Below are 24,104 nucleotides of genomic sequence, written 5' to 3'. Positions count from 1 at the left end.
TTTCCCTGTACAAAAAAAAGAATTTCCCCCCCTTTTTCTAGTTACAAAAGCAAAAGGTCAATACACTGTAAATTAAAATGATTAAAATCAATCCTTCAAATCTTCAATTAGTAAAATGATCAATTGATTGTTTTTTAGTGAAAATGATTAATATTATTACTTAAATTGCCGTTACAAGGTCTTGCTGTAACGGCTAGTTTTCATTTCCATTGATGAAAAAGGATTGCTTGTATTGTGTCTATCCCATCTCTGTTTTTCGATTGTGAATCTCTTCTCTCATTTAAAGAATACAAATTATTTTTGCGTACTTCACTTGAATCTTTCTGAATCTTTGGTTCTCACTCTCAGAACCAGTACAAATCGAAGGTTAAACTTAAAGGCTTATTTTCTCACCTCCTGGCTATGGATCTTTGCTGCAACGATGTCGATGCGGTTCTTCATTCTCCGATCGTAGAAGCTGATTCTCTCTCTTCCAATTCCAAGATTAGAAAAGTAAGCCTTCCACGTTTCTTTAATTTTCATCCTCAAGTTTGATATTCAAGTGGTCTCTTTCTTGTTTTTGTTTATTGTTCTTTTTTTCCTATCTTTGTTTTCTGTTTGGTGTTTTATTGATTCAAAACCCTAAGTTCATTATACCTTACCAACAAGTTCTTTCTTGTTTGAAACCCTGATACGACGATAACTGTTATTAATAGGTATTAGACAAGGCCTTGTTGATTGTGGAGTTATTGATGAATGCTGTTTTAGTTTACAAGGCCAACTCCATAGAATAAGTCTCAATCCGGAGTTTCTCTCTTATCAAGATTTATCTGTTTGGTTTTATTTGTAAATTTATTCATGTAATTATGTAACAATTTTTTTGAATAAGGGTAAAGTTGTTTGCCTTGTAACTTAGAGATGAAATAACTCTCTTCGCTTACAAAGGTAAGGTTGCGTACATTTAATACATCTATCCTTCTCAGACCTGCCAGATAAGGGTCATCTACACTGTGCCACCCTTTTTAGCATAGATGCAACACCAACCTTGAACTTTGCTTTAACCTTTGCAGTCACGAATCATATACTACAGGCTCTTACATAAAAACTAAAAAGTGGTCTTGCAGCAAACTTGAAAGTACGTAGCAATCACAAAATAATTTGACTGTGGACTGATTATGATATGATTTGTTTTTCTACATTTCACCCAATAACTTTTTATGTTTTGCAGGTTTTTTAATCAGTACTATGAATTTCATTTTTAGCTGAGTTTCTAATGTTTTTGTTTTATTGAATGGTGCAGAGTAAGTTGACCAAAGAGTCTGGCCAATCTTCATCAAGTGCTCTTACCAAGTTGACATCACAAATCAAAAAACCTCCTCGTCGTAAAACTTCTCCTGTAAACTGGTTCCCGCGCAAAAAAGTGGGTTCCTACTTGGAGAGGAAAATTAAGATGCTTCAGGTAGTGCCTTTAGATGTACATATTCACTATCTGTATTTAGCCGATTAATTCTTAATTCAAAGTTTAACTCATGTGACCATTTCAGGAAGTAGATGGTATGACTTTGACACTTGATCAAACACTAGGCAGTTCTAACCCACATTACTCAAGGGTACTGAGAGAGAAAATGGCAGCTAGGGATGCGGCACACAATGCAATAGAGGCTCAAAGAGCTGCATTGGTGGAAGCTTGTTGGTGCCGAATTTTGCGTGCTGCCAGGTAAAGTTCGCTGCAAAGAACATATGTTTGTTTCTCATTTTTTTCTTTATTGGAATTCTGGTTTTGTTTTGACCCGTTGGTCTTTACAGGATTCCTAGTAATGAAGCAGAAGCTCAACTTTTGAAGGCAGAGAAAAATGCAGCCGAAGCTTTTGAGGCAGCTCAGGCTATGGGAGTTGTCATGTTTGACTTGCCGAATTCCCCTAGAAAGCATTGTCAAGTAGAGGCATCCTCGGTTAATGGAGAGGGACATTCTACTCATACTGTTACTGCATCTTTTGAAACTGCCTTTGAGGTAGACAGAGAAGTAGCTGCAGCAGTCAAAACTGCTTTTGTCAGGCTTGCTAATTGCCCTTCATTTAATAAAGATGAATTCAAAGAACTGCTAAGAAAAATTAGTGAAAACCCAGATGCAGATGAAAGTGACCAGGGCTTGTCTGAGTTTTCTTCAGAGCATGAGTCTCAGTTTGAGTATGAACTTAATTCAGTTTCTGAAGACTATAACTACCAAGATTTGGACTCAAAAATGCCATTGATGGGGGTGAGTCAGATGAAAAGCAGGAGGGACAATAGAGTAAAGCTTGTGGATATGATGGTGGAGAGGTTAAAATGTTTGCAAGAAGATGAACTTTCTTCTCTTGCAACTATAGTAGCAACTTATGGTTTAAACGCTGCCTTGGCTGAAGTGCAGAATATCAAGCTGCACAATATAGGCTCTGCTACTGAGCATACCTCCTCAATTACTTTTCCATCAAGAAGAATGTCAACATTGGGACTCGGAAAGGCGGCCCTGGATGGGAAAATGAGAAAGAAGCAAGTTGAGCCAGAACTACCAAGCCTAGATAAGTTTTTGGTGAAGCATGTGACAAAACTTGAAAGGGAGGTTTGTGAAGCCAAGAAAAACAGAAGCAATGAGACAGAACCTGGTAGGGATAGCTCTCGTAAATCTATGGACGGAATTGCGTCAGATGCCATACCTGATTTGGGAAGTATTCTTGTGAAGAAGAATTATACAAAGTTAGGAAAAGACACCCATGAGGCAAAAATTAAGTCAGTGAAGGAGACTGCAGGAGTTCCAAGGGGCATGCCAAACCGACAGAAGGATCACACAGAAGTACCAAGCTTAGATAAGCTTTTAGTTAAACATGTCTCAAGACTAGAGAAGGAAATCCAAGAAGCAAAAAACAGAGCAATCAACGAGCGCAATACAAGTTTAAAGAAAAAAGTTGCTGACACCCCAGGGGAATTAAATTCAACTTTCTATTCTGATGAAGCATTGGACGAGAAAGAAAACATTAATCTATATAAGGAGATTGATACTACTTCTAAGGTATCAGATGGTTCAACTGATGATAATGAAGAAAACAAAGATGGATTAGAGAAGATTCTGAAAAAGCCAGTGCACAGATTGGAAAGAGAGAAGATGCAAGCCATGTCACTGGGAAGCCATGGTGAAAATTATAGACAACAAAAGAATCATGGTGCAAAGGATGGTACAGATTGTGAAAGCTTGGATAAAATTTTAGTAAAGCATGTCTCCAGACTGGAGAAGGAGAAAATGAGGATCAAGTCAAGCGAAGGAAGAGACGAATTTAAGAGAAGTCACAGGAACATCACTTTGGAGACAAATGAAGGCGGTGGCCTAGATCAAGTTTTGGTTAAACATAAATCTAGACTTGAGCGAGAAAAGATGGCTGCTGCTCAGCAGTCGGAGAACCCGGTTAGTCATTCCACATCTCGTCGTGAAGCAAGGGAGAGAGAGTTGCAAAATGTGTGGGGAGGACTGAGCTTAGGAAACATCCATTCAGACACAAATGAAGGAGGCGGTCTGGACCAAGTTTTGGTTAAACATAAATCTAGACTTGAGCAAGAAAAGATGGCTGCCGCTGCTCAGCAGTCAGAGAACCCTGTTCGTCAATTTATGTCTCGGCGTGAAGCAAGGGAAAAAGAGATGCAAGAAGCCTGGGGAGGACTGAGCTTAGGAAATTCAATGAAGGTTAGCCTCTCTAAGCTTGAACGGGAAAAGGTTAGTCTTTGTGTTACTTGACACTCTTAATTCTTATTCCTTTTATAATTTTTATGATGTTTAAAGTTACTGCTGCAAAGAGTTGTTGACTCTGTCTAAATCTGTTTGTTTTTATTTATTTAGGCTGCCTGGACCAAAGCTGAAGAGGAGGAAAGGAGGCAGCAAGCAATGAAAGCAATATGAATTGTATTTTCTCATAAAATTTCTTTCTAATCTGTGTTGATAAAAACGTTTCTGTGATCTCCTGTGAATTGTTTCATTCTAAGCAGTGATATTTGGTACTTCATGAAGTGTTTGTATTATTGATTCTTTATTGTACTTGAACAATCAACAAAGACTGTAGAAGAAATCAGCAACTTTATCAAAAAATGGCGTCCTGGGATATAGGATGATATTGTTGATTTCAGTATTTGTGTGCTATATTGGAAGCTCTCTATGGCGTTGGGAACCATGCATGTAAGTTTTGAGCACTCATAAGCTTTCCTTTGCCCATTTCATAACAATATTTTTTCCAATAACATTCAGTTTCTTTATTGAAAGTGAGATTAACAAAATTACTGACCAATAACTTTTGGATACTTGGATAAATCCTAAATAGATAATTTGACTTAACCTTGAAGAAACTACTGGGGGCAAACGTCTTGAGCCAACAATCACATAATATTATTTAAAATCATGCAAATGGCAACCTAGTTCTTATCCAACATTCAACTTTGATAAACACAAGTAACTAACATAAAAGTTTTTGAATGGAGATCTCATGTCCTCATTGATATCTCAAACCAATCAAAATACATTATTTAATTTGAAAAAAAAAACTATAAAAAAATAAAATAATATTTTATATTATTTTATGGAATATTATTAGATATGGACATGTGGACACAATAACTTTTTGGGATAGAGGATCTCGGTCCAAAAATTTATGTGCCATCAATGTAAAATAGGTTACCGTGCTCTTACCACAGGAACAAACTCAATCATGAACTAACGATCCTTGTACGTTTTAAGAAAAAACAATAACTCGTTTACTTTTCAGTCAAACGAAGCAAATAATCACACACGAAATCTAACAGTAATGAAACAACACCCAAATTACCAGTTTAAGTGGATCTCAAAGATAACTCACTAGATGATGCAATCACATTGTATACATTTTTTTCCTGAAATTAAATTTATTGTGTTTAGTTAAATTATATGTAATCTTTATTCAAAACAACAAATATATATACTAAATATTAAGAATATTTTGTGGCTAGATAAGAAGTTGGAATATTTTATTCTTTTGTGACACTACATGTTGAATCTGTTGAATCGAAAATTTAATAGTGGAGAACTAAAAATGTCTCATTTAAATTTTCAAAGCAACATTTTTTTGCTAAACTATGTCCATGTTCCCAATTCCACAATCTGAGTGCCTGCTCCTATTGAAGTCTATAGTCAGAGTTGTTTCCTTACCAATTTACCCAGTCCTAATATAATAAGTACTAGTCCACTATCAAATTAAGTAACCAATTTTTCAAGGGTAGGTGTGCCCCACACACAGGACACGCCAAAGACTCAGTCTCTATCACTGTTCACACACAACTCATGCATGACCTTTTCCTCTCTTCTCCAATTAGGACCAATTCAATTCATTCATCTTTTCCAACAGCTCTACCACTAGCACTTTGGTTGGTCCACTCTTCCTTCTTTCTCACCTTTTTCCCACTTTCCAATTCCAACTTCTTCCTTTCTTTTCTTTCTCTCTTCTTCCTTTCTCACAGGAGGAAAAAAGAAAAAAAAAATGGCACCTTTTAGTTTCATTCCTCTCTCTTTGTTACTTCTTCTTCTTCAATTTCCTCTCCCATCTCTCTCAACCAACTCTGAAGGTATGTATCCTTGTTCATTTTATTTGACAGCCAATTTTTGATTTCTAAAGATTAATGGGAACTGAAGAACTCATTCACTGTTCTTATGTCTAGATCATTTGTTGTTTGTGTTTCCTTCTTCTTTTCATATTTTGAAAATTAAATAAATAAATCAAATTGGCCTTGATTTTTTTTTGTTGCTTTTCACAATGAATGGAAGAATAAAACTCAAATTGATAATAAGTTTTTTTAAATAACCATCAAACTATTCTTTTTATATGACAAATTTAGGAGCACTTCCCTGTTAATACTAATTTGATCATCAATTTAGGATTAAGGATTTCTAGCAGCAATAAGGAAAATTTTGTGTTTTTTTCCTTAAAAAATGAAAGCACATATTCTTTTTTTTTTTTTCTAAAACTAGGAAATTCCTTTGTCCCTTTTTTAGCTAGCTAGCAATAAAAAATGGGTTAGGCTCCATCATATGTTTAGACATGATGATGTTTTTTCTTGTAGGGAATGCTTTGCATGCTTTGAGAACCAGACTTTCTGACCCAAACAACGTGCTTCACAGCTGGGACCCAACTCTTGTTAATCCTTGTACTTGGTTCCATATTACATGTGACTCCAATAATCATGTGATTCGCTTGTGAGATTGAGATTCTCCCTTTCTTTTTTATGCCCGTTACTTACTTTACTCCTATCTTCATTATTGTTTTTCCTAATTACTGTGTTTGGGCTTGGGCTTGGGCTTTCTAATCAGGTGTGTGATGTTTGAATTTCAGAGACTTGGGTAATTCTAATATTTCTGGAGCTCTGGGCCCAGAACTTGGCCTGCTACATCATCTGCGGTACCTGTATGTTCTCAATACTGCTGAGATGAACTTATTATATGTTTGATATGTTCTTTAGTTTGAAAGCATGTGGCATCTGATATTATTTAAACTATGAAATTCAACATGCTGATGTACCAAATTATGAACTATTCCTAAAATTTAATCCTACCTCTAACTTGGAACAAACAAATGTTTAATTTTTTACTACTTAAATAAGGACTAACACCTTATTTTGGTCTCTAAAATGTGTATTGATTTATGATGTAGTCGCTGTAAAGATTAATTTTATCAATTTGGTTCTAAAGGTTGAAATCCTTAACTTTTTTCATCCCTGCTAATTTGTAATGTTAAAAAATGTAATGACATGATCACATGACAAACTCAGCCTAGTACACCAAAATGAGTTCCTTGGGACTTATGAGTGTGCATGATGTTTTATTTTGGAGTGTATATATACTTTTTTTAGATTGATACATTTTGACCAACTCATTCACAGTATCTATTTAGCATATATACTATATTATATATTCTGTAATTCTTAATTGCAGGGAGCTCTATAGCAATGACTTTAGAGGGAAAATTCCTGACGAACTTGGTAACTTGAAAGCACTTATTAGCATGGATTTGTATGGTAACAAATTTGAAGGGAAAATCCCGAAGTCATTTGGCAAATTGAAATCACTTAAATTTCTGTAAGCATATTTATGTTGATTTGCCAAAGACTTTTGATCCTTTGTTCTTAATTTCAAGTGATGTATAAATTGCTGCCTCTCTTTCTCACTCCATTGCATTGATAAATTAGGAGGCTGAACAACAACAAGCTAACAGGATCAATCCCAAGACAACTCACGGGTCTCGCCAATCTGAAAGTCTTGTACGTTTTTTCATCTCATTTTCTTCCTGTTATTTATTAGGAATTTGAGCTCAATTTCATTAGTATCTTTCTTTAGTCCTATCTATTCATTTATTTTTGTGTTTGTTTTTGTAATCGACATATCAGCTAATTTGAAACTCAATGTTACAGTGATGTTTCCAATAATGACCTCTGTGGAACAATACCAATAGATGGCAACTTCGGATCTTTCCCAGTGGAAAGGTACAGCAATTCTGTTATGATTTATCCCATTAGTCCATTTAGTACATTCTTAACAATTAACAGTATATGACTTATTGATCCAAATATATCCTGATAAATATGCAAGATATAGTCATTTAGAACTCGTAATACGGTCTCTCGCACCAAGTATATCAAATTCCCACTGCTTGGCAGTCAATAGGTAGAGTACAGTGAAACCAAGACCTGTTTTATCCCAACATGAAAAACCGGGCGTCAAATTCGTTCTTTTACTTCATCTGTATAAATTCCGGAACATTTACCAAATTAAGCATCCTAATTTCTAATAAGTACCATTTTTATACAGTATAAGGTACTGTCTATCACTCCAGGGCCTAGCTTATTTCAAAACAGGATTAGAAGACCATATTTGACATGCATGCATGAGATATGACTGATTTGAATGAAACATCTAAAGAAAAATAGACGAATAGATTTGCAATCTATCTTGCTTGTTAGAAGAGCCATTCAGGAACTTGAGTTCTTAGCAAGTATATGATGTTGGCATTTTTAATTTGAGGCTGGACTAATTTAGATAACTTGCTAATGTTAGATTTATTATATGTTTCAGTTTTGAAAACAACAGACTTAACGGTCCGGAGCTGAAGGGACTTGTTCCATATGACTTTGGATGCTGAAACCTCTTCACAGACTGGCAATGAATAGGCTTACTTACGTAATTAGTATCACAAATGTATGTGTGACTACAAATTTAATCTGTATGTTAATTGCATGTCGATTTACCAATAAAAGTTTTGTAGTAAGATTGACACACACCTCAATGTTTTCATCATATTCAGCTGCTTATTCTTCCTAATTTTTACACAAAGTTCGCATTAGTAAATCATAAAAGTGAAACTCAAATCATTCAAATCGAAGGTAATGAATGTTTGTGGTGATGGGAGAAGTTCACAGTAAAGAATTATAGTGAAAATGGGGTTGATATATAATCCAAAATATCATAGCATATCACGGTGACATAGTACTGAATAGTAAATACAGTGCTTATTAAAGTGTGAAGAGAGAGTTGAACCTCTTGTGTCAAATAATGTAACCGTGTATATAGTTGAGAGGTCAAGAATGAGTGAATATGAAGAAAAGAAAAGTGAGTTGCAAGTATTTGCGGTTATCAAGTCATGACTCAATTTGTGGTTAAAGGTGGGAATGTGCTATACTGTCTGAACAGGGGTATGTTTAAGGCACAATTGGCCTATTTATGGATATAGGTGTATTGGCCAATTTACAAATGAAATTTGTTAGACCTACTTCTAAGAATAGAACTATGTAGATTCACTAGATTGATATGTTTAACAGGTAGACCAAACTACACAACGATAATGTTAAGATATTTTAATTGAATTTTATTTCAACAAAAATTGAGTTGAACTAAAACAAAAGAAAAGAAGAAGAAAAGGGAAGACAAACAAGAATGAGAGAGCTGCATACATTGATTGAAAAATGATGTCACACGATTCACACTTGAAACAATGAACTTCTTAACCCAGTCTAGATGTTCACATAATTTTGTACAAATGTTTTCGCTCCATCACAATCATCAGATATCTCTATAACTAAAATGCTATATGGCTTATTCTGTTTTGCCAAATGTGTGTCTTCAGGAAAAGACAAAAAATGAAGGATATGTCAGCTAAAGTAATCAGTTAAACATTCAAAGGTTCCATCTATTAGTAAATTTCTGATCTACTTATAACAAAGGCTTCATTCTTCAGAAGAACGCATGCAAATCTTCTCAAACTGTATAGGCCAATCTGGTCCAAGAACTTGTGGATTTAATTGCATTGCAACACGAAAGTCTAAGAGAGATGTGCCAGCAGATTGTGTTGTTGTGTGCATATATCTTCCAGGACACAATCTGTTTGAGCCAGTCCTCAACCTTCCATGTGGTTGTATAAGCTCCTCATTTCTTGACCCAGATAAATTCAGATAGGACTCAATCAACCTCTTCAGATATGAATCCAGTGCATTATTCAATACATTTACACAATCCACTGACACAGTCAAACCCTCCTTTTCCAACTTCTGCTCCAAACAACTCCTCAAAGATCTGGAATCAGGGAGATGCCCGCGGCTGTGACAGGTTTCTTCATAATATTTATTGCACAGTGACACATTAGAAAGAAGCTTACGACAGCTGCCAAAATTCATGGATATACCAAGAGGAGCTGTAACAGGGCTCCTACTCTGGATGCTAGGGCTTCCTGCCATCTGTTCAACCTCTTCTCCATCTTCAACGGAAACAGGAGGTCTGCTGCCAAGGGAATTCAGTTCCATTGCACTCTGCTGCTCTAGTCTCTTGGAGATCAATTCTTCAGATGCAAGGTTTTGTGGCTTGCCCAATGGCCCTGTAGCATTTTGGCGGCCCGTATTAAACTTGCGGTCTCGAACAGGCAAAGAGCCATGCCTCCATGGAGCTAGCTAGCAATAAAAAATGGGTTAGGCTCCATCATATGTTTAGACATGATGATGTTTTTTCTTGTAGGGAATGCTTTGCATGCTTTGAGAACCAGACTTTCTGACCCAAACAACGTGCTTCACAGCTGGGACCCAACTCTTGTTAATCCTTGTACTTGGTTCCATATTACATGTGACTCCAATAATCATGTGATTCGCTTGTGAGATTGAGATTCTCCCTTTCTTTTTTATGCCCGTTACTTACTTTACTCCTATCTTCATTATTGTTTTTCCTAATTACTGTGTTTGGGCTTGGGCTTGGGCTTTCTAATCAGGTGTGTGATGTTTGAATTTCAGAGACTTGGGTAATTCTAATATTTCTGGAGCTCTGGGCCCAGAACTTGGCCTGCTACATCATCTGCGGTACCTGTATGTTCTCAATACTGCTGAGATGAACTTATTATATGTTTGATATGTTCTTTAGTTTGAAAGCATGTGGCATCTGATATTATTTAAACTATGAAATTCAACATGCTGATGTACCAAATTATGAACTATTCCTAAAATTTAATCCTACCTCTAACTTGGAACAAACAAATGTTTAATTTTTTACTACTTAAATAAGGACTAACACCTTATTTTGGTCTCTAAAATGTGTATTGATTTATGATGTAGTCGCTGTAAAGATTAATTTTATCAATTTGGTTCTAAAGGTTGAAATCCTTAACTTTTTTCATCCCTGCTAATTTGTAATGTTAAAAAATGTAATGACATGATCACATGACAAACTCAGCCTAGTACACCAAAATGAGTTCCTTGGGACTTATGAGTGTGCATGATGTTTTATTTTGGAGTGTATATATACTTTTTTTAGATTGATACATTTTGACCAACTCATTCACAGTATCTATTTAGCATATATACTATATTATATATTCTGTAATTCTTAATTGCAGGGAGCTCTATAGCAATGACTTTAGAGGGAAAATTCCTGACGAACTTGGTAACTTGAAAGCACTTATTAGCATGGATTTGTATGGTAACAAATTTGAAGGGAAAATCCCGAAGTCATTTGGCAAATTGAAATCACTTAAATTTCTGTAAGCATATTTATGTTGATTTGCCAAAGACTTTTGATCCTTTGTTCTTAATTTCAAGTGATGTATAAATTGCTGCCTCTCTTTCTCACTCCATTGCATTGATAAATTAGGAGGCTGAACAACAACAAGCTAACAGGATCAATCCCAAGACAACTCACGGGTCTCGCCAATCTGAAAGTCTTGTACGTTTTTTCATCTCATTTTCTTCCTGTTATTTATTAGGAATTTGAGCTCAATTTCATTAGTATCTTTCTTTAGTCCTATCTATTCATTTATTTTTGTGTTTGTTTTTGTAATCGACATATCAGCTAATTTGAAACTCAATGTTACAGTGATGTTTCCAATAATGACCTCTGTGGAACAATACCAATAGATGGCAACTTCGGATCTTTCCCAGTGGAAAGGTACAGCAATTCTGTTATGATTTATCCCATTAGTCCATTTAGTACATTCTTAACAATTAACAGTATATGACTTATTGATCCAAATATATCCTGATAAATATGCAAGATATAGTCATTTAGAACTCGTAATACGGTCTCTCGCACCAAGTATATCAAATTCCCACTGCTTGGCAGTCAATAGGTAGAGTACAGTGAAACCAAGACCTGTTTTATCCCAACATGAAAAACCGGGCGTCAAATTCGTTCTTTTACTTCATCTGTATAAATTCCGGAACATTTACCAAATTAAGCATCCTAATTTCTAATAAGTACCATTTTTATACAGTATAAGGTACTGTCTATCACTCCAGGGCCTAGCTTATTTCAAAACAGGATTAGAAGACCATATTTGACATGCATGCATGAGATATGACTGATTTGAATGAAACATCTAAAGAAAAATAGACGAATAGATTTGCAATCTATCTTGCTTGTTAGAAGAGCCATTCAGGAACTTGAGTTCTTAGCAAGTATATGATGTTGGCATTTTTAATTTGAGGCTGGACTAATTTAGATAACTTGCTAATGTTAGATTTATTATATGTTTCAGTTTTGAAAACAACAGACTTAACGGTCCGGAGCTGAAGGGACTTGTTCCATATGACTTTGGATGCTGAAACCTCTTCACAGACTGGCAATGAATAGGCTTACTTACGTAATTAGTATCACAAATGTATGTGTGACTACAAATTTAATCTGTATGTTAATTGCATGTCGATTTACCAATAAAAGTTTTGTAGTAAGATTGACACACACCTCAATGTTTTCATCATATTCAGCTGCTTATTCTTCCTAATTTTTACACAAAGTTCGCATTAGTAAATCATAAAAGTGAAACTCAAATCATTCAAATCGAAGGTAATGAATGTTTGTGGTGATGGGAGAAGTTCACAGTAAAGAATTATAGTGAAAATGGGGTTGATATATAATCCAAAATATCATAGCATATCACGGTGACATAGTACTGAATAGTAAATACAGTGCTTATTAAAGTGTGAAGAGAGAGTTGAACCTCTTGTGTCAAATAATGTAACCGTGTATATAGTTGAGAGGTCAAGAATGAGTGAATATGAAGAAAAGAAAAGTGAGTTGCAAGTATTTGCGGTTATCAAGTCATGACTCAATTTGTGGTTAAAGGTGGGAATGTGCTATACTGTCTGAACAGGGGTATGTTTAAGGCACAATTGGCCTATTTATGGATATAGGTGTATTGGCCAATTTACAAATGAAATTTGTTAGACCTACTTCTAAGAATAGAACTATGTAGATTCACTAGATTGATATGTTTAACAGGTAGACCAAACTACACAACGATAATGTTAAGATATTTTAATTGAATTTTATTTCAACAAAAATTGAGTTGAACTAAAACAAAAGAAAAGAAGAAGAAAAGGGAAGACAAACAAGAATGAGAGAGCTGCATACATTGATTGAAAAATGATGTCACACGATTCACACTTGAAACAATGAACTTCTTAACCCAGTCTAGATGTTCACATAATTTTGTACAAATGTTTTCGCTCCATCACAATCATCAGATATCTCTATAACTAAAATGCTATATGGCTTATTCTGTTTTGCCAAATGTGTGTCTTCAGGAAAAGACAAAAAATGAAGGATATGTCAGCTAAAGTAATCAGTTAAACATTCAAAGGTTCCATCTATTAGTAAATTTCTGATCTACTTATAACAAAGGCTTCATTCTTCAGAAGAACGCATGCAAATCTTCTCAAACTGTATAGGCCAATCTGGTCCAAGAACTTGTGGATTTAATTGCATTGCAACACGAAAGTCTAAGAGAGATGTGCCAGCAGATTGTGTTGTTGTGTGCATATATCTTCCAGGACACAATCTGTTTGAGCCAGTCCTCAACCTTCCATGTGGTTGTATAAGCTCCTCATTTCTTGACCCAGATAAATTCAGATAGGACTCAATCAACCTCTTCAGATATGAATCCAGTGCATTATTCAATACATTTACACAATCCACTGACACAGTCAAACCCTCCTTTTCCAACTTCTGCTCCAAACAACTCCTCAAAGATCTGGAATCAGGGAGATGCCCGCGGCTGTGACAGGTTTCTTCATAATATTTATTGCACAGTGACACATTAGAAAGAAGCTTACGACAGCTGCCAAAATTCATGGATATACCAAGAGGAGCTGTAACAGGGCTCCTACTCTGGATGCTAGGGCTTCCTGCCATCTGTTCAACCTCTTCTCCATCTTCAACGGAAACAGGAGGTCTGCTGCCAAGGGAATTCAGTTCCATTGCACTCTGCTGCTCTAGTCTCTTGGAGATCAATTCTTCAGATGCAAGGTTTTGTGGCTTGCCCAATGGCCCTGTAGCATTTTGGCGGCCCGTATTAAACTTGCGGTCTCGAACAGGCAAAGAGCCATGCCTCCATGGGGAAGGAGGTAACACATCCCCATTTGAAACTTTTTCACTGAGGACTGACCCTGTTTTCGCAGAACCTCTCTGAGGTGGGGTTTTAGCCAAACAAGTATTCATGAGAATTCCCCTGATGAGTTGGTTATGAAGCTGGAGATTTTCCTTCCCAATTGTCATGATGCAGATATTGTCAAACTCAGTCTTGTTAATCTTTGAACTGAACAATTTTACAAGCTGATCAAAGTACTTTTCAGCTTTCTGATGACCAACCTTCCGAACAATCAGAGCTTTCAGCTCCGCAAGGTCGATTCGAGCAAAGTTTCTTTTGGACATCCTCATTCTACCCAATCTTCTCACAATCACTGAACCAGCAATGTAAATCACAATCTCAGATTCACACGCTAAACCCAGATGATCCAACAAAAAAACCCTAATTCCCTAACAAAGACTCCATCTGCAATTCATCAAATTCTCAATCAGGAACTATCACAAACCCAAATCATTAAAATTCACTAATCATACATCAATTAGAATAACAATTCAGACAACAATTAACCATATAACACTCATTTTTTTGTGAAATTGAACATTGAACACCAAAAACGGTCTGAAAATATAAAACTGAAGTGATCGAAAATGAAAAATTTAAGCAAGCGATTATGAAAGACGAAAGAAAACCCATGTGAGATATGGAAGAAAGTATGGTAATTTAATGAAAGTGTGGCAGAGAAAAATTAGTACCAAAACCGATCGACAGAGACGTTGAATTGGGTGAGAAATTGGGTAGACCGAATTGCTAATTTGGTGTTGCTGTGTGTGTTGTGATTCTGAACGATGGAAAATGAGAAAGACAAGACAGAAACAGATGCAACGTAAGAGGCGTGTCCTTTTGGAACATCTCCAACCTGTGTGTGTAGCCTTCACTTCAAATGCGCCGTCTACCAAAGACAAAAAGAGTTTCACTTTATGGACCCACTTTTACACTGTGTTTGCTTAAAAAAGTGCAGGAAAGAAAAGTTCATATGATATCCGTAGAAAATTTTAATTAGTTGATATGATAAAAAATTAAAAGAAAGTAAAGAAAAATAATATAATTATTATTAATAATTACATTTGTTTTTTACCAACAAGGGTATCTCATCACCTAAAGAGTAATATCTTTTGTGTTGTGTGACTATTCCTCTCAATAAGTGTTTAGGAATCGAACTTTAATTTTTAATCTTTTTGTAGATTTAGTATAATTTTACACTAAATTAACGTATTGTTTATTGATAATGACGTTAGCTTGCTTTTTTTGGAATTTTAGAAAATTATTAATATTTATAAGTTTGATACTTACGCGAAAAACAAATTTTTGGAACATATAGAGAGTTAGTGATAAATAAAAAAATAAGCATGTATTACTTTTCTACTTTTGATTTATTATAATTGGTTTGAGACATGATTTAAGATATATTTCAAGACAGTTGATACTGATCCAATTTTTTATACTTGTTCCCAATTTTTTATATAGTAAAGTCCATTGACATGTTTTTTTATATCACTACAATTGAATTTGTCAAATTGTAAATCTTGATTATTTTTTAGAGTAAATAGAGAAAGAACATGTGCAAAATAGAAAACTGCAAAGGGCATCGTAAGCAAATAGAAATGGGAATGGAGTATCTCCTTATATAAGGAGGAGATAACTTATCTCTTTCTGTCAGTAAGATCACGACATGTGTCATGTTTCATCATTTTCTATGGATTATGACACATGTTACATTTTTACTGGTTAGAGGAGATAAATACAAGGAGATACATTATTCTCAATACAAATTACTTACTTCTTACACTATGTTTTTTTAGCTTTAGAAGTATAGACTATAATGAATAATCAATAGTAGAAATAAGAAAATACAAGATCCACTAACAATAAGCCCATAAAACAAAAGGAGGAAAGCCCAATAAATATTTGACCCGATTTATTTTTGGGGGAAGAAACCCTAATTAAGGTAGTATATAAATCTGTGTTGCACTCAAGTGCAAAGTCTCCTCCATATTATTCTTCAACCACTGCGCTTTAAGAGCTAGACTTTGTGTGTTTCATTTCGATCTCATTCTAAAGCAATGGGTCACTCCAATGTTTGGAACTCTCACCCCAAGAATTATGGTCCTGGATCTCGCACTTGGTATTTTTTCTCTATCCATTTTTCACTTCTCATGAATGTTTTCCCCCTGTTAATAGTATGTGCTTTCATTTTTAGTACTAGTTTTGTATTTTGATCCTGTAAATATATGATTGTTGATTCATTGTTGAGTATTTCTATTTGTTGCTTCCTTAACCTTATTTTTCGTTTTAGAATGAATATGTTAGGCTAATTATTGTTTAGTTTGTTATGATTGCCATATGTTTTGATATTTGTAAAAGTTCGCCTTATGCAACAATTGATGATGGTATAAAGATGCTGAATCGTGAATTTTATAAAAAATGTAAAATTTAGAAATTATTAAAAATTTGTTGAAATCTATGACAGTTGAATAGTTTTGTTATGATATATTCTGTGTTAATTTTTAGTCCTTTGCAACTAGTTTCATTGTGGGTGGCATTTAATCTTGAGGTTTTATGTCCATGTGTCAAATAATTCAGATATTTGCCTTTACTAGTCTTCTTACTAAGAATGATCCCAAATTTTGATGCAGTTATGTGTTAGCCACGTCTTGCAGACTAATATGTTTTAGATATTTGTATATGCCCGATTAAAAGTTGTTGAATGTGTTTGAGCATTAGCTTATGTGTTTTAATCATGTGAGCTTTGCTGATTTTGATTGTTGTTTTCTATTATCTTGTAGCCGTGTGTGCGGGAATCCACATGGCTTGATTAGGAAGTATGGCCTCAATTGTTGCAGGCAGTGCTTCCGTAGCAATGCCAAGGAAATTGGCTTCATCAAGGTAAGTTATGGAACTCCCATTCTCATTTTTAATCTTTTATTAACATGTCTTTCCTTGTATTAGAATGTTTTGTTTTGCCAGAAGTCAGCTATTGTTTTGTCATGGCTTCTCATTATTTTATATTGTTGCTGCAGTATCGTTAAAGAGTTAGCAGCCGCCTGTCCTGGAATTGGTCTTGGAATTAGGATGGGTATAGGATCTTATGTTTGAAGAAATGTGAGACTTTTTCTTTGATATCTAGTTATTTATCTGATTTGAGTTGTGGAACAAAATATTTTGATATTAATTGTCTTGGATCATCAATCTTCATGTATGCAATCTTCAATTATTCTAGTTTTTTTATTTCATCACATTTAAAGTTGCATTCTTTAACAGAAAAACTAAAATCAAGTATCAAGCACCTATATTCTAATTTCTTATTTCTGTAAAAAAAACCAAATACAAAATCTATGATTTAGTATGCCATCAGGCACCTCTTTCTAGCTTTTAAATTTGAAATATCTGCTTTTATTTTAAGTTTAGCATTTTCTAATGCCTGTGTTTTAGATTGATTATGTGATCTTACCCAACAATGAGAAATCTGCAATTCTGCATGGCATGAAAGTGGAACTTACATATTTTATGAAGTCCAAGGTAGTAGTACATTTCTTCATGCAAGGGAAACTACTAATTTTGCATTGTCCTGCAAAATTCATTTGATTTTAGGAGCGTGTTTAGATTGGCTGTATGGTTCTGTTGGAACATCAGCTGAAACAATTTTTGAAAATGTGGTAGTAACCGGTTTCTCATTTTTCTCTTCACAAGTTTTTGCGCTAAAACACTGTTAGCAAGGAAAGCCTAATTAACATTGTCTAAATCGGGTACTATGAATGACAACCAAAATATAGAATGAAGTTTTTGAAGTGCTCCAAATGCTGCTTTGGTTTATATACTCTCATTTCATTATTCATTATTAATTTTTAAATCATTAGTAACTCTTTTTAGAAAAATGATGTATTAATTGATGATAAATGATGTATTAATTCTGTATAAATATTTATATTAATAATATGTACAAAATTAAGAATATTAATAAAAATAACTATACTATCTGTATTAAGAATACTGATACAGATAGTATAATTATACTAATAGTATATTCACGTATTTTTATCTAAGTTGCGATTTAACTTTGAACATGGGTATCATTTTTCGGATATTCATTTGTTAAATAAAACAATGAATGATGTATTGATAATTTCAGTGCATATATTTTTTTTCTTGATTTTTATTCATTAAATTATAAAAAAAGTGAACCCGTCCTTCCACTGTTTCCAAGATGCCTAGATCCGTCCGGGAATGGAAGGATCACATTTTCAGAGTTTCAATTCAATCACATGCACTTAATGCGTCATTCACTATTGGTATTGAAAACCACACTTTTTACTAATTCATATTATGTGTCTGTTGAGACTTATAATGCATCTAGCAATTAATAGAACTTCTTTATTTTGGAAACTGCATTTTCTGAAAATTTGTCGCCTTATTTGAATCAAACCCATAATTATTTGTCACATCCTTATCCAATTCCAACTAAATAAAATTCACACTGCACGCACCAATGTAGTTACTATCATATTAACTGTTGTGGAGGGAAGCGACACAGAGATAGCCACAGGGAATGAAGGCACAAAAATGGTGATGATACCTTGCATAATTAACTTGTACTAACCATAAATGATGTGCTATAATTTTCGTCTTATTGAAGGAATTTCTGCACCTTATATTTTTTATTTTTTGTATGATTCAGTCACTTGCATACTGGAATATCTTTTTATTTTTCAGATTTTGGACTTTTCTCTATTAACATCATAACAATTTACTGTGTATCATCCTTGGTCATGGAGGATAGTGATTTGTGTCAATCAATCAATAAATCAGCTTATCACATAAAATAAGTAAATGGATGTTACGGATAATTTGAAAGGGTTAGTTGCATAATTCAGTAGATTTACCAGCACTTTTTTTACTGGATAGGTATCGGGGAAAAGATGATGTGTGAAGTCATTGGTTCATTCTTCCACGAATATAATGGCTTAGAACCAAAAACTAAAAATGATATCAAGTTCATTAAAATCAATCTATCAAATAATTCAAAGTAATTTTTCAAAATAACGAATTTGCAACTCCCCAATATCTAACTATGTTTTTACATTGATTCAGTTTTCTTTGACAAATAGGACAACACACATTCTAGCTTTTCCATAATTTTATGTATATGTATATACATCTTTTAGATACATGATTTTTGGGTGAAATTACAATTGTATGGTGAGTCTTGTTTCTTATCGGACTCACTCCATTACATATCATTTCAACTTGTCATGTGTATATAACTATATATAGAAAGACATTGTTGATAGAGTTTTGTGTTGTTGTTGGTATTAAGGCTGGTATCTTAGTATTGGTGGTGACATAGATTGTCAAAGACCACCAAGCCAGCAAATTAAACCGGTAACATGTACATTTCAAATAGAATTAATTAGACTACTAACATGATCAAATACATTCTTGGCTTTTAATAAAATCAATAAATCCCATTGTTTAGAAGTTATAATGAAATGAAATGTCCTCTAGTGTGTGTATATATGTATATTTACAAATATTAAATCTCCACTACCTCATTAATCTTGATTGTCATGTCAAATGTGGTCAGCTTTCAAAGTATGAATGAATACCAAAATGTTCACATCTGACTTAAGCTATAAAATAAGAATTTGGGTAATCAAAGCCTTAGCTCAACAAATCAAATATCAATAATATTGAACCTTAGGCTTCAAGGATTATTAACCCCAAAGCAATATAATAATAACCACATTTTAGAGCATGCAGAATAGCCGCCAACGCAAAGACACCAACTTTGAGCCCAAAGTTGTATAGATAATCAGTTAATGACATACTTTCCATTGTGGGGTTGAGGTGGAAAGAGACAGGAGAAGCAACGTTGGAAAGCTATGGGGACTGTTGCAAAATTGTAGTTTATAATCACTTTTTAAGCAAACTAATTAATACCCTATAAACGGACATCTTTTAGTGGGTGTATACCTTTTAACCGATTAATATTCTGTTGAGTGTACCTTAAGTCACATGCTTTCAAACTATTATGCCTTTCTCATCATTCCATTATACATTTCCCAAGGATTCATTAATCAATCAGTTACATGATCTCCCGTCCCAAGATTTTGGCATCCTATTATGTTCTAGTCCTATCAAAAAGTGACAATTAGTTAAAAAAAAATCACAAAAACAGAAAATAAATTTTTTTTTATTACTTTTTTATTGTGTTTGACTTGAGATATGGAGAAAGAAATTTTTTGGAACATGTTATACTTGTTCCTTGAACATATCCCTTATCTTCCATTGCTAGATGGGAATTGCAATAATATAATATTAAAAAACAAGTTTCACATGTCTTATTCTTTCAACTAATTATTTTATATATATATATATGAAACTTCTTCTTGTTATCCACTAGTTTTAAAATGAAATATTACCAACTAAATCCATAAATGATAATTAAACGGGCTTCACCATAATTGCTTACGATTTTGAACAGATAATAGTTAATATTATTTGGCATTTCTTTGCCGTATATGGAAAAGAGAGGTTATATCCATTGTGTTTATTTTATTGGGGAAGAAAACTAACACGTTTTACACATTTTATATATTTGAGATATTTAACCCATGTTGAATTGTTTTACAACATGTGTCTATTAGTTTGATAGCTAGTTAGTTTATACTATAAATAAAGTTTTTCATGTCTTGATAATTTAATGAGAAATATCTAAAAATTTCATTTTACAATTTCGCAACATTTTCGCAATATGTATCATAGCTTTTAGTTTTGGTTACCGCTGTGCATTTTACAATAATTATTATCTTTCTCTTCTATGATTCATTGAATCATAGACAACAATTCAACATGTGAAAGTGGAAAGAAGCCGCGCATTTAAAGAAGCTAAAGGATATCAAGAATTGTGTTTTTATTGTAAGTGGAAAGGAGAGAAAAACTCTTATTGAATGATTTTCCTCATGTGAAATGTTGGGAATGACTATTAAGCATTGTTATTTTGCAAAGACTAATCAGAAGCCAGGATGAGAAGCTTGCTTTCTGTCCGTGATTTCGATGGAAACAGATTGTTGAGTCAGTAATGTAATTATACATTAAGGCAACATAATGGCTCATGCTTCAACAGCAACAACAAGATCAACAACAATAACAACAAGATCAAGTGTTAAGAAATTTCAATCATGTTAGGATTGAGATTTCGATCTATTACATTGTCATGATATCAAATCCAATTATGAAGATAAAGTCGATTGACATTTACCCTCCAGCTTGAGGGGACTATTGGAGAAGAAAGCTATCATATTTTACATATTTTATGCATTTTAGACATTGAACACATGTTGAATTATTTTACAACACGTGTTTATTAGTTTGTTAGCTAGTTAGTTATAGTGTAAACTAACTAGCTAACAAACTAATAAATATCCTTGATAATTCAATAAAAAATATCTACAAAATTTCATTTTACGCTTTTACAACATTTTTGTAATAGATTTTCTACTTCAAAAAGAGTTAGTTTATGATTGTCGACTGAAAATATTTTTATTTGCACAAAAATAAAATAAAATTAATGAATTTTAACATCCAAGTAACATAAATAATTGAGTAAATTATACTGACACTCCCTGAGTTTTAGTCAAATTATACAAATCATCCCTCACTTTTCTATACCTACACAAACCTCCCCTATTTTTTAACTTTCATTACATTGACCACCCATGCATAAGAAATAAGTCTAATCTTTTAAACAAAAAATGTGATAAACGCAATTAAGTTAAACAAAACATCATATATTGTGGAGACACGTCCAAATAATATATGAGTCAATATTTCTTTATTATTTTTGGTTCGTTACACTATATTATAAGAACGATTTAAACAATATTTCTTTAGAATTGTTGATGCATTTTGTAACAAAAAATAATAAAGATATATTGATTTGTATATTATTTAGATTTGTCTACACAATATATCATGTTTTGTTTAACTTAATTGCATTTGTCACATTTTTGTTTAAAAGATTGCACTTATTTCTTATGCAGGGGTGATCAATGTAATGAAAGTTAAAAAATAGGGGAGGTTTGTGTAAATGTAAAAAAGTGAGAGGTGATTTGTGTAATTTCACTAAAAATCAGGGGGTATCAGTGTAATTTACTCTAAATTCTAAATAATTATATTATTCTAGTTTAGTATTAAAGTCTTACGTAGAGAGTTATAAGATGATTTGATGGTGAAGAGAGATGACTTAAGGAACGAAGTGCATGAGGTTATGAGTTCGAATCTCACCATTTTTGCACAGCAGAGTTATGAAAATCCGCGAGAAGCAACTGACCGTATTGTATGTGCCAATTGCCATTTAGCTAATAAAGTCGTGGATATTGAGGTTCCACAAGTGATACTTAGGAATGGCAACGAGGCGGGTCGGGGTCGGGTTTGCACAAACCCAGCGGGGTTGAAAATAAAAATACCATTCCCGAACCCGTCGGGTTTCGAGTAACTCGAACCCGAAAAAAAAACCCTGAAAATGATAAAGTATTAAGGAAAATATGATATTACTTTCGTGTAATTTTTCTCTAACATTTCTATTTTCTCTTTGTATTATTTCATTTCTTTTATGTTTGAAGATCCAATAGTATGTAAAGTAAAATTAGAAATTAAAAACAATTGACAAATGATAGAAAATTCAATTTTAAATTGAATTACCTTACTTCGGGGCGGGTTCGGGTTAGGGTCTTTGCTATACCAAACCTGAACCCGAAATTTAAACCAGGGTAAAACCCGAACCCAATCACATCGGATTTCCCTATTAAATTCGGGTTCGATTCGGACGGGTACCCATGAGTTCGATTTTTATTGTCACCCCTAACAATACTTCTTGATACTGTATTTGAAGTGGTTGTTCGAATTCCTTATTCTAACAATGGCTGATAAAAAAAAAATTAAACTCTCACATCATTTAAAAATATGAATCTAAGAATCACTTATAGTGATGCTATAAAATCTCCTTTTATTATGAATGAGCTAGCTTTTGAATGAAAATAGTGGTGACAGTAAGGCATGATATTATTAGATTTGTGGTGGCCAAACATTAAACGACCAATGGGAATCCAGTATGGTTCTATGAATCATTTTAAATTAACTAAAAATTGAAATACGAAGCAATAACACTTCAATATCCAACATAGTAAAATTATATTATAAAGGAATGGGTTGCTTCAATGTAGATCAGGATATAGTAATTTAATTGTCTAGCTCTTGACTTTAACCGAGTTCCACCTTGGTTTTTCAACTAATTTATAAACACCAAAGAATCATTTAATCAAGGCATGTGATTAAATATTGAGTGAATTACGCCGTCTGCCTAGAAAACGGTCACAATCTTATGTACTCTTTTCATTTTTTATAACTTTTATTTTATACAAACTCAAGAAATCATTCTTTTTTTTTTGTTTTAACAAAATTGTTATTTTTTCTATTATACATTCATTTGTCAATTATTTTCTTCATGATTATTTCTTCTCTTCATAATAATAAAATAATAGTATAATACTATAATTGATAAAAGAACGATTAGTGTCATCTTCAACTTTAAAAACAATAGTTAAATAAATTTTTTATTTTTATAAAAAAGCCACATTTATAATAATAAAAATTATGTATATATATACATATTTCAAACATTAATTTTAAATTATCATCATCTACCAACGCAATGTCGATAATTTGATTCTTGGGAGCGACAGTTACAAAATTCGAAAGAAATTAGTTTCTTTTTAACTAATTGAAATGCTTACCTTTTTATTTATTTCAGTGAAAAGTTATTGGTTAAAATAATGGAAATTCGATAGAAGAGACAGAAAGAAAAAATAGAAAGCCAGATAAGAACTAAAGGTCGGAGAGATTAAAATGTTGATATTAAGAAATCATCATTAGGATGCGTTCAAAGCTTGCAATGAGTGGTGTAGATAGAGAATGACAGAAAGAGATGTGGCAACTTAATCTAGTTATAATAACAAATTGATTATATCTTAGCTTACAAAAATCACAATTAAGCAACATTGCCTTTATGGTTGATAATGTCTAAGCTTTTTTAGCCATTTCATTGATAGCACCAACCACTGTATTTGCTTTAGAGATCCTTTCATTAATGTGTTAGCTCATTCATCTCATTCCAAATGAAGTAATCTATCTATA

The 24,104-nt window shown here is 33.4% G+C and overlaps 4 protein-coding genes across 9 annotated transcripts; 3 read left to right on the top strand and 1 right to left on the bottom strand.

The window, feature by feature from the left end:
- LOC109336725 lies at nucleotides 202–4,127 on the top strand. 6 transcript variants are annotated; one of them, XM_019573505.1, is made up of 7 exons: nucleotides 203–492; nucleotides 1,280–1,438; nucleotides 1,524–1,696; nucleotides 1,786–2,998; nucleotides 3,062–3,079; nucleotides 3,119–3,721; nucleotides 3,845–4,127. In XM_019573505.1, exons 1-7 carry the CDS (start codon nucleotides 403–405, stop codon nucleotides 3,902–3,904), a joined length of 2,316 nt encoding a protein of 771 aa, XP_019429050.1. In that variant the 5' UTR covers nucleotides 203–402; the 3' UTR covers nucleotides 3,905–4,127. The 6 variants fall into 6 exon arrangements, with proteins under 6 accessions (XP_019429044.1, XP_019429050.1, XP_019429046.1 ...); XM_019573499.1 differs by having other exon boundaries at nucleotides 202–492; nucleotides 1,786–3,721; nucleotides 3,845–3,907; nucleotides 3,991–4,127; XM_019573501.1 differs by having other exon boundaries at nucleotides 1,786–2,437; nucleotides 2,495–3,721.
- Nucleotides 5,268–8,338, top strand: LOC109336083 (somatic embryogenesis receptor kinase 1-like). The gene is made up of 7 exons (XM_019572452.1): nucleotides 5,268–5,592; nucleotides 6,088–6,220; nucleotides 6,357–6,428; nucleotides 6,956–7,099; nucleotides 7,210–7,281; nucleotides 7,432–7,503; nucleotides 8,093–8,338. The coding sequence occupies exons 1-7, from the start codon at nucleotides 5,508–5,510 to the stop codon at nucleotides 8,157–8,159; spliced, it is 645 nt and encodes a 214-aa protein (XP_019427997.1). The 5' UTR covers nucleotides 5,268–5,507; the 3' UTR covers nucleotides 8,160–8,338.
- On the bottom strand, nucleotides 8,943–14,219 carry LOC109336082. The gene is made up of 2 exons (XM_019572450.1): nucleotides 13,878–14,219; nucleotides 8,943–9,943 (listed from the first exon to the last, which is right to left on the bottom strand). Exons 1-2 carry the CDS (start codon nucleotides 14,204–14,206, stop codon nucleotides 9,241–9,243), a joined length of 1,032 nt encoding a protein of 343 aa, XP_019427995.1. The 5' UTR covers nucleotides 14,207–14,219; the 3' UTR covers nucleotides 8,943–9,240.
- Nucleotides 9,985–12,272, top strand: LOC109336084 (somatic embryogenesis receptor kinase 1-like). The gene is made up of 6 exons (XM_019572453.1): nucleotides 9,985–10,154; nucleotides 10,291–10,362; nucleotides 10,890–11,033; nucleotides 11,144–11,215; nucleotides 11,366–11,437; nucleotides 12,027–12,272. Exons 1-6 carry the CDS (start codon nucleotides 10,000–10,002, stop codon nucleotides 12,091–12,093), a joined length of 582 nt encoding a protein of 193 aa, XP_019427998.1. The 5' UTR covers nucleotides 9,985–9,999; the 3' UTR covers nucleotides 12,094–12,272.

The sequence above is a fragment of the Lupinus angustifolius genome, chromosome LG20 (genome assembly GCF_001865875.1).
Source record: "Lupinus angustifolius cultivar Tanjil chromosome LG20, LupAngTanjil_v1.0, whole genome shotgun sequence".
Taxonomy (NCBI): Eukaryota; Viridiplantae; Streptophyta; class Magnoliopsida; order Fabales; family Fabaceae; genus Lupinus; species Lupinus angustifolius.
The sequence above is the reverse complement of the archived record's forward strand: the minus strand, read 5'-3'. Positions and strand labels throughout refer to the sequence as shown.